Below are 10,616 nucleotides of genomic sequence, written 5' to 3'. Positions count from 1 at the left end.
TTTCTTTTTTTTTTTTTTTTTCTTCTTCTTTTTCTGGTGGGACTGGTTTAATCTTCTCCAGGGTGAGGTTGAGTAATGGAGAGATGGCCTTTACCCCATGTGGTTAGTTGAGTCCAAGCTCATTTAGGGGGATAAGAAGTAGACACATGACCTGTTAAACTGAAGTAAAAAGTACCCATACTTTGGAGGTAAAAACCCTCATGCTGTGACTCCACTAGACTCTTACATCAGGTGAACTCAGTGATTCAGTGAAGATACTTTCTCTCAAAGGCAAGGCATATTTGCCAAATAAAGTTTTAATTTTATTTCTACAAAAGAGGTTTATCTTCCCCATTGCCATGGGATTTTTTTCTTAGCATATATCCTTAATGTAATTGAAATTGTACCTTAGAGATTCTCCTGATAATAAAAGGAAAAGCTTGTGATGAAATAACATATTGAGTTATAGCACCTTTGTAAGGTAACGTACACTGAGCACAAACCCCTTTCAGCAAAATAGTCAAAGTATTTTTAAAAGCTGTTTATCATCTATTTCATCAAATGCCTTAGTAAAATGGATTAAACTGCTGATGGGTTTCACACTGTCAATGGCAATCAATATGTCACTCTTAAATAGAGCAGTATGTGGTTTACAGATGGATGGGTTTCTTTTTTAAAATGTATATATTAAGAAACAAGTGTGGAGTTAATCTTTCAACAGGGAGACTAGAAATAAATGACATCTAATCATAAGAAAGATCTGTGTGTTTACATACAGTATCATAGAGCAAAAAGGAAAAATTCATTTGCTATTTAATTCCAAATCAGGTGTTGTTTTAATCGTTTTACTTTTCTTACCTCTGAGTATGAGCCAGATTTTCTTAATTATTTAAATGACTTTTTGTCTTATTTAAGTCATAATAATTTTTGTTTCAATTATGATTAAGATTCTTATTGTCTGCATAATGATTCAGCACCTTAGTCTTTCAGCTGTTCCAGCTGCTGTTTCTGCATTTACAGTTCCCTCCACACAGCAAGCTCTTGCAGAGCATTTAGGTCCCAGCCCTGCAGCCAGTGCAGGACACCACCTTTCACCTATGTTTCAAAAGTGAAAGAGAGGTAATGAGAGGACAAAGAGATCTTGCTTCTTGAGTTTATGGAGCCATCCTCAATGCCCAGCTACCCAGTTCTGCTGAGAAATGACAAAGGTGAAAGCCACGTACTCCATTCCAGAGAAGAGAGATATCCTGAACACGAGCTTATAGTCAGGATTTTCTTTCAAGACCATTCTGACACTGTGGCTTTGGAAAAGCTTCAGGAAGGGTTGGGGAAAAGATGTTAAAGAACAGAAACTTCTATCCTCTGTTTGTGACTAAATCACTTTTCAAAATAATCCCTTGAAAATTAATTTTCAATTTTTATTTTTTCTAGCTGGTGGAAAGACATCCTTGCTTGATGTGATAACCTGCCGGGATCATGGAGGCAAAATCAAGTCTGGTCAAATCATGATCAATAACAAACCCAGCACTCCCCAGCTTGTTAAGAAATGCATAGCACATGTGCGGCAGGATGACCGACTGCTCCCCCACCTGACTGTCAGAGAAACACTATTGTTCGTTGCCAAACTGCGTCTTCCGAAGTTTTTTTCAGACTCACAGAGGAAAAAAAGGGTAATTAAGCTGTTGGAAAAAAATAAAGTTGTCAAAAATGTGTCTGACAGGAATTATCCAAGAAATCCTGTGTGTTTGCAGTCAGAACAGCTAATCTGGCATTTTTTAATGTAGATTATGAATTATAAACCTTTTTCTTCTTTCAAGATAGAAACCAGCAATTGTTCCAAAGCTCATAAAAAATGACAATTTAGAGAAAGCATTAGAGAGGCTGAAAGAACTACTAAATTGCTGATCGCTGAGTCTTTTTTTATGTTATCTCTAAAATCAAGATTTGTTTTCAAGTGTCTCTTGATCAGAGAGCACTGAAATATCTAGATGAATTTTAACCACATTAATCATATTTTCAGTTTTATCTATGCATGAATGTGCAAATAAACTTTTGCTTTACCTGTTACCCTTTGGATCCCCCCAGGTAGAAGATGTTATAGCAGAACTACGCTTGCGTCAGTGTGCGAACACCAGAGTAGGGAACGAGTACCTCCGTGGCGTTTCAGGAGGCGAGAGGCGGAGGGTGAGCATTGGTGTGCAGCTGCTCTGGAACCCGGGTGAGCAAAACCCTGACACCTTCCTGACACTTTCCTGACACCACTGGGGGAAATGGGGCAGTAAATGAAGATAGGAGCTTTCAGGGAAGCATCTTACACACAGTTGCCCCTGGGGCGGCTTGAGGAGTTTATACTCAGAACCCTTAACAGGTCCCCACCCTCTGCCAGAGGTTACCTCTCCATGGCAAAGTTAGCCACAGTGACTTGGTGATGGTCCATTTGCTTAAACTGAAAGTACTGCTGATCACAGGTAATGCTGTAATGATTACAGCAATACTTCTGTAAATTGAGTGTTTCAGCAGCCCACTCACTTCTGTCACCTTTGCCAATGGAAAAGTGGTGACAGAGCCAGGCAGAGCCCCCTTGGGAGCCTTCACCCACGTCTCTCTAAAACCACCATCACAGGCTATGGCAAGTTGCCTGCAGTCACCCTCGCAGCAGTGCTGTGGTTTGTGCATAGCAGTATGAGGTTTGCTTTGTATCTGACCTCATGCCCCAAGTTACTTTGGAAGGCTGATGGCCTATTATAACATTGAGATTATTTTCCTTTCCTCCAATCCAGCCTGTTTACATGTGCAATGTTAACAGAGAAGGTCACTTTCTTGGCTGTATAGTCAGTTATTGGTGTCTTGTGCAACTCATTGACGTGGCTGGCTCGTGCCGCAGGTCAACTAGAAACTTCCATCATCTTCAGTAGAAGGAAAATATGAGACTAAATCCGCAGTTGATTTTGCAGGATTGAATCCCCTATCTGCTCTTAGATATATCAACAGCACTACTAATCTTGGCCGAGCCTCCTGTTGAGCAAGATTTCCCATCAGCTCTTCCACTGGGAAATGGATATGAGAATTTTTTGCTTGTATAAAGATATACTTTTGTAATTATGGGGCAAGTAGGAGTCTTTTTTTTTTTTTTGTAAAAAAGTGATGTAAGGAATAGATGTGCTGGTACTGAAGTAAAAAAATAATTAGTTCCAGCAAAAATAAGTAAAGCTTTCTTTACATTTCAAACATGTCATATCCCTCAGCACAGAAACCATGTCTATGTACAGACATTGTCTTGTGCTGATTAGGCCATTAAGCTCTATAACAACACAAACACTGCGAAGTAATAGAACACTTTCAGGTTTGTAACAACCATTTGCAAAACAAACAAAAAATCCAAACATATGCATATCTCCTCGTATATATGTGCAAATAGATGCAAAATAGAGCACCCTTTGGGAGGAGGAGGAGCCATCTAAATTAATACTGTGTATTTACACATGAATAATACAAAAGGTTTAAATATCAAGCATTTAGGTTAAAATATTTCAGTAGGCAGTATATAAACCTAGTACTATTAATATTTGTGGACCTGATATCTGTACAGGCAGTGCAAATCTGCAAAATAGACTGTAAATTTAAGAAAGAACCTAAATCTGCATCCCAACGAAAAGTAAAAAAAAAATCTTGTTACCAGTGGGAACAAGATAAGGTTTAAAATAATTACTCTTGGTCATCATGTTCAGTAAGATAGGGGAAGAAACCACCATTGTTGAATATTCTGTGATGCTGGTATGATATATACTGTGCACTTTTTTAAAAAAGGAATATATCAGTGAGATTTCATGCACTAGCACCATTTCAGTTAAAACATATTTTTGAAATCAAACATGCAGCTTTCCACATCTAAACTTACTGTCTTTGGCAGGAATACTCATACTGGATGAACCCACATCTGGGCTGGACAGTTTTACTGCGCATAACCTTGTGATAACATTATCCAGACTGGCCAGAGGAAACAGATTAGTTCTTCTTTCACTTCACCAGCCCCGGTCAGATATCTTCCAACTGTTTGATTTAGTTCTTCTGATGACTTCTGGAGTCACTGTCTATTCTGGAACAGCTAGAGACATGGTCCCATACTTCACAGAACTAGGCTATCCCTGCCCAAGGTACAGCAATCCTGCAGACTTCTATGGTTAGTATCAAACACTGTCAAAAAAAGGTTGCTGGAAGACATTTGCTTTCCTAAGTGTATCAGCTAACGTTGATTTTTATTGACCATAACTGTCTTAGAAATGTTTTAGAACTGACTCAAATCAATACTGTAGCAAGTTCAGGTTTTAATAAGATCCTCATTTGTCAGTACAGGAAATGTAACAAAACCAAGATCTATGGAAAAAAATCACCTTGTAACCCTGCCAGGTGTAGTAACTCTTCTCTATGTTTAGCATACTAATTCCCGTGTTTTAGCTGGTTGAAACTTTTACCCTCACTGAGAAAGACATGGATGAACTGTTCAATTGCTTTCTGTAGCCAGTTCTTTGACTTCTGAATCAAGAAATGTGGGAAGCTAGTTTCCCAGGGTGAGGAATAATACATACCTGGAACAGTAAATGGGGAAGAGGAGTGCTGCCCAACAGAGCACACTGGAAGGGAGAAAAATCAAACCCAGAACAGCAACCCTTTTATTCTTCTTCTCAAAGAAATTTAACTACGTTGTTCCAAATCCATTATTCCTCTGGTTTTGCAACACGCAAAGGGAGTCTGGCCCTGTTAATCTAATGGCAGCAGTCTCTTATCACAGAGGTTGGTTCGGTTCCAGCCCTGAGGTCTTTGCACTCAAGTTGGCGAGGAAACCATGTACAGACACTGACTGCAATGCTCTCAGTTGTGCCTATGTGGCAGGCAGTGTCAGCTGGTGTCAGCTGTGCAGAGTTAAACAGAAGTTAACCTCCATGTCAAGCCCTGCAAAAGGACCTTTGCCACCACCAGGGTTCAGAGCGTCCTTCTCAGCCAAGCGCAGGCTCAAGAAAGGCCTGCAGCACCCCCGTATGGGAATGGAGACTATGAGGCAGTCCTGGAGAAACCTGCAGCCGCAGCCTGTGGTTACAGAGACAAACCCCTACAACATGGAGGTGGAGAGGGACGAGAAAGGGAGGTCATTTAGCAGTATGCAGAGAGACAGTACCTGTAGGAACAGAAGAGAAATACAGGCAGTGGGAAAATGGAAATGAGACAGGATGGTAGAGGGATGCCACAGCAAGAAGGAGCACTTGATGCAAATGCACAAATGGTGGCTATGTGTCAGATGGAGAGACAGGAGACCATGGCAGAAGCAAAGAGGTAGGGCAGATTGCAGCTCATTTCTGATGAACTCCTGCTGAAGAGTGGCTGAACCGAGATGATCAGCCCAATGTTAGGAGTTATGAAATGTGCAGTGATAGTTCTTTCAAAAAGCATCTGCAAAACATAAGGTATTGTCACTCTACACTGAAGGTCACCATTGAAAAATACCATTAAAAATTTAGATTTAAAAAAATAATTTTGTTAAATAAAAAACTGATGGTAAGTCAACAATTGTTGCTGCTACTATGTTGTCCTTGGATAATATTCTTCTTGGGCTTTCTCAGTATCGGCTGAAGTTTATGGCACCTCTGTAAGATACAAAAGAAGATTATAATTATCATTTTGCACATGGAGAAAAACCATGTGATTTAAGTCAAAGTCACATAACAGACTGCAAGTGACTACATGCCAGGAAGGAAACTCTTTATTCTCAGCACCCCTCTCAAGCCACTATTAAATTTAGAAAAATCTGAAAGAGTAGTTAACAATATTATAATAATCAATTATTAAATCTCTCTGAGATTGATTGAATGACTAGATAAGAAACATCTCCCAAGTCAAAATACACATTGACAGACTGTTCTCTAATTACCTAAAGTAACCGATAAAGTTTTAACCATTGTAGCTTAATGCATGCACACGTCGTACTGTCTGTTCACAATGAAATCTCTGATTCTAAATACATCATAAAGTTATGCCACCTGTAGCATATGGACTCATGTCAAATAATATCTTGCAGTTGATTTGACCAGTATCGATAAGCAGACTGCAGAAAAGGAGATGGAAAGCCGAAAAAGAGCAAATACTCTTGCCAGCTTGTTCCTAGAGAAAGTCAAAGATTTTGATGATTTCTTATGGAAGGTTACTGAAGGAGACAATGTTGCAACCACATTCAGCAAGCAAAGGTAAAGAAAACAGTGTTTTTACTGCAGATCTGGAGCAACAGCTACAGCCTGTGTTAATTTCAAATCTTTTTTCTCTTTTCTTTTGGGCAGCTCCCATTTAAATTCAGAAGAGACTATCAACATGCCTCACCATTCAAGTAATCAGTTACCAGGAGTCTTAAAGCAGTTCACTATATTATTAAGGTAACCTTATCTCCAGCTTAAAGAGTTGTGTATCACGCCCAATTGTATCTTAAAGCAGAAGAAAGAAGCACAAAAAGAGAATGAGTGCATACTGAAAGTGCACAGCTAGCGCTAGGCCTGAGCAAGCCGTAGAGCAGAGGTGTTGCTATACCAGCTCACCCCAGCCTCCCCGAGCAGGACAGCAGCCAGATGTATGGCCCCACCTTTCTGAACCTTTCCAGAGCTCCTTCCAGACACAGTCACCTCCCACTTACATCGGTGGGAGCCCGTGGCTTTAAGCAGCAGCAGGAGCCTCCAGGCTCAGGAACGTGTGCCCCACATTTGGGTGCTGCCATCCTGATCTCCACACTGCAGCATGGTGACTCAACCCTCAGCAAGCCCAGGCAGTCACGTGATAGGCTCAGGCATTGCCATCCTCACACCTCTGCCTCAGATTTGAAGCCAGGAGACTTCACTGATTATAGCCAGCATAGATGAGTATTTTAGTTGAGTCTTGTGCTTGTGTCCTCAAAAGAAACTGGTTTAATACATGTAGAAAATCATTACCAGTATCAGCTGTCGTTAGCATACACTACAGGTCCTTAACAGAGAGACTTCTATAACTCCAAAATCAGACTGTTCCACCCCTGTTGCCTTCCTTCAAGCTTTCAGCATTTCAGACTTGAAATACTAGGTGGCTACAGACACTCAATAGCTTTGATTAGATAAATCCTTCACAGAAACTGACAGCCCAAAGCCTCTCCCACTCTAAGTCAGCAAGTTCCACACATCGATTTTAGCAGAACGTGTGGGGCAACATATCTGAATATGACCGGCATTAGTAAGTACTATACCTTATGGTCAATGTTGCTGTTTTCCTAGTCGTCAAGTCTCCAATGACTTCAGAGATCTTTCAACGCTATTAATCCATGGATTTGAGGCCCTTCTCATGTCATTATTAATTGGATTTTTGTACTATGGCCATGAGAAAACCGGACTCTCAATTCGTGACACAACAGCACTGTTGTACATGATAGGTGCACTAATCCCATTCACAGTGATTTTGGATGTTATTGCCAAATGTAAGTGTCAGTTTTCTTGTAAATGTTATGAGCAATCAAAATCAGAAAATTCCTAAATCAATGACAAAAAATTATACTTACTAATGCAACCCTAGGATGAAATCAACCTGTTTGTTCCGACCCTGCAGGTCATTCAGAAAGAGCTATGCTTTATCATGACTTGGAAGACGGAATGTACTCTGTTAGCCCGTACTTCTTTGCTAAGGTAATTGGTTTTGTTGCCAGGAAATACAAGCAGCTTGCTTTCACATTAAAAACACAAACAAACCAAAAGCTTGTCATATAAATGATCACGTTCATATCAGACTTTGTTCTTTTGCATCTGCCAGTTAAGGCTATCGTTCGTGTTTCCTTGGCATGAATGGACTAAACCTCACTTCAGATCTGTTGCTATTAAGTCATGGCTGAGATCCCACCCCAGAAAAGCCAAAGAAGAATTTTTCACTGGGTTGTTTGGCCAAAATTTGAGAAATCTCAAACTCAAACTTGAGGGTTTAGACATAATAGACACATACGTGCACATTTAATTTGCTGAAGCATCTTTGAAAGTTTGATTACATGTCTTGATCTGTAAAAGAAAACGTTCATGTTAATTGCTAAAGCAAAGGTAAAACAGAAATGACAAAATATTTAACTGTGACGTTGCCAGTAGCTGTTTGGGCCTGTACTGGTCAGAGACAAACAACGGTATTAAGTGCATAAAGAGTTTCTGGAAAGAAATTTAGGACTTTTCAAAAATTACATTCTCTTTTTCGCAAGGGTTTAGAATAATCCCTTCTTTGCAATGTTGCCACTGTTAGATGAGTTCTGCCTGCCATGGCATCTGTAATTTAGGTTTCCATTTCTGCACAAGATTTTAAATGCTTATTAGTGGTTGCCAGAGAAAAATATTCTTTGCATTGTGTCACAAAGATTGCACATTATTCATAGAGAAATCGATGTAATTTGTTACAACCTTAATATTAGAGGATAGTAGCAGCCCTCTACGGAAGAAATAATCATAATACTCTCTATACATATCTTTAGACATCTGAGAAAATCCTAAGCGTGTTTTTGTTTTACAGTGGGTTGAGTAGTTACTAACTGGACCGACTTTGGGACAAAGCGGGGGACTGACCAACAGCCAACTTTGTCTCAAATTTAATCTCAGACTAGGTTCAACCAAATTTGGACAAAACATACAGTTGCAATGAGTCAGTAATAGTATTACTGTTATCAAGCACAGGAGTTCTCAGCCGTCTTAAATTCTTAGAAGCTGCCAAAACTGTTAGAAAACAAGACATCTAATCTGTAACAAGAATCCTCTCAATTTAACAATTAGTTATAGGAATTGTCACAACTAGAGAAAAAAAATCAGTGAGGATTTCAATTTTTGTTGTGGATTGTTTTTGCATGTCACTGACAACACCTAACAGGGAGGTGATTGCATTCTAAGGGAGTATTTCCTGTAGTTTTTATAAACAGTCTGTAAGAATGTTGAGGTGCATGTGTTTATCATTCAATTTATTTTCTTCTCCCTCTTTTTTTTTTTTTTTTTTTTTTTTTACTGCGCTTTTGTTATAATTTACGGGGTTCCCATCTACTGGCTGGCAAACCTCATTCCCGAACCAGAACATTTCCTGCTGAACTTCCTCTCAGTGTGGCTGTCTGTATACAGCGCCCGCGCCATGGCACTTTGGGTGGCCGCACTGCTGCCGACCTTACAGCTCTCAGCCTTCTTCGGCAACGTCTTTTTCACATCGTTCTACCTGAGTGGTGGTTTTGTGATAAGTCTGGAAAACCTTTGGACAGGTAAGACAAAGTTCCCACCATCCCTCTGAACTGAAACAGCAACTGGTTGTGAGGCTGACTGAGACCTGTGCAGGAAAACTCAGCTTGGTTCCTACCTTTGCAGTTATCATCTTGGGAGGTGACTGGATCATTCATTTTACATCAGTTTCTCCACCTGAAAATGAAGTAACGATAAGTTTGTTCAGAAAAGCACTAGTGAAAGGCTCAATTCTTACAATTTCTCAATTTTTTCAGTAAAAAGAATTACATTTGGTAGATGAAGATTGAGCTCCAGTGAGATTTAGTGGGCATTTGATGGCTAGGGATATTGATGCACTCCTAACTGTTCATCTCCATGAAACAATATAAAGTATAGCTACCATTTTGTGACAATTAAACTGTTACATGTTTACAGTCTCTAATTGTCAAGAGGTTGTTAGCAAGTATTTTACAGCAACACAGCAATTTTTGAGGTCTCAGGTTTTGTCTATATGTCTCAATTTCTTTCTTTCTGCCATTTTTTTCCCCAGTTCCATTTTGGGTTTCTAAGATATCTTTTCTCAGATGGAATTTCCAAAGCATGATGCAAATCCAATTCACTGACCTCACATACGAAATGACTGTTGGAAATACTACTTTTCAAATACCAGGGAAACTTGTAAGTCACCAATGAAAGTTGTTATAAACATTGGATAAGCAATTAGCGTGCTATTTATACATCTGTCACAATTAAGTAGATGTTGTAGGCCTCAAATTTGGCAAGTGCTAAACCAGTATGTGAAGTCACCTTACACTCGGTGTATTTTAAATTTGTCCCTCCAGCAGTCACTCCTTTTATGCCTTTCTTTTTAGTGGGGGGAAAAAAAAAAAAAGGCAGAACAGAACAAAGGGCAACTCTTTTCTACACAAGCCCCAGCTAGGTGCTTGCTGAAATTGTTGATCAGCTGAGCCGTAGCTCCTCAGGGATCCCGCCGCAGCCATAGACGTGGCGCGTAACCCGCCATCGAAGGGCCCACGCGGGATGTCACGTCCAGCCGGAACCCCGGGGAAGGCGCCAGGGCCAGGGATGCTCACACGCCCAAGGCGCCTCACAGACCCACCACGAAGTTTTGCGTCCCTTCCTAATTTTGCGTTACTGGCGGTTACAGGTCACGCAGGCTCTGGACCTGGACTCCCAACCTCTCTATGTCAGCTACCTCGTCCTCGCCGCCATCGTGTGCAGCTTCCTGCTTTTATACTACTTATCGCTGAGGTTCATCAAGCAGAAATCGCACCAAGACTGGTAACAAGGAACCGCGCGGAGGAGGCAGCAGCTTACAGAGCCCCTCGCAAGAATCCAGGGAAGCCCAGCCTGGGCACCCCCGCCGCCGCCCGGGGTGACGCCACG

At 40.6% G+C, this 10,616-nt stretch overlaps 1 protein-coding gene across 1 annotated transcript in view; it reads left to right on the top strand.

Moving 5' to 3' along the window:
* The window catches only part of ABCG8 (ATP binding cassette subfamily G member 8), a 13,207-nt gene extending 2,692 nt beyond the window's left edge, over positions 1-10,515 (top strand). Inside the window, exons 4-14 of the mRNA XM_026844619.1 lie at positions 1,411-1,649; positions 2,065-2,197; positions 3,890-4,159; positions 6,050-6,215; positions 6,306-6,398; positions 7,260-7,459; positions 7,588-7,676; positions 8,715-8,724; positions 9,005-9,250; positions 9,760-9,887; positions 10,378-10,515. Of these exons, the coding sequence (XP_026700420.1) occupies positions 1,411-1,649; positions 2,065-2,197; positions 3,890-4,159; positions 6,050-6,215; positions 6,306-6,398; positions 7,260-7,459; positions 7,588-7,676; positions 8,715-8,724; positions 9,005-9,250; positions 9,760-9,887; positions 10,378-10,515 (1,712 nt within the window). The remainder of the gene's footprint in view (positions 1-1,410; positions 1,650-2,064; positions 2,198-3,889; positions 4,160-6,049; positions 6,216-6,305; positions 6,399-7,259; positions 7,460-7,587; positions 7,677-8,714; positions 8,725-9,004; positions 9,251-9,759; positions 9,888-10,377) is intronic.
* The last annotated feature ends 101 nt before the right edge of the window (positions 10,516-10,616 follow it).

The sequence above is a fragment of the Athene cunicularia genome, assembly GCF_003259725.1.
Source record: "Athene cunicularia isolate RWA chromosome 3 unlocalized genomic scaffold, athCun1 chr3_part1, whole genome shotgun sequence".
Lineage (NCBI taxonomy): Eukaryota > Metazoa > Chordata > Aves > Strigiformes > Strigidae > Athene > Athene cunicularia.
The sequence above is the reverse complement of the archived record's forward strand: the minus strand, read 5'-3'. Positions and strand labels throughout refer to the sequence as shown.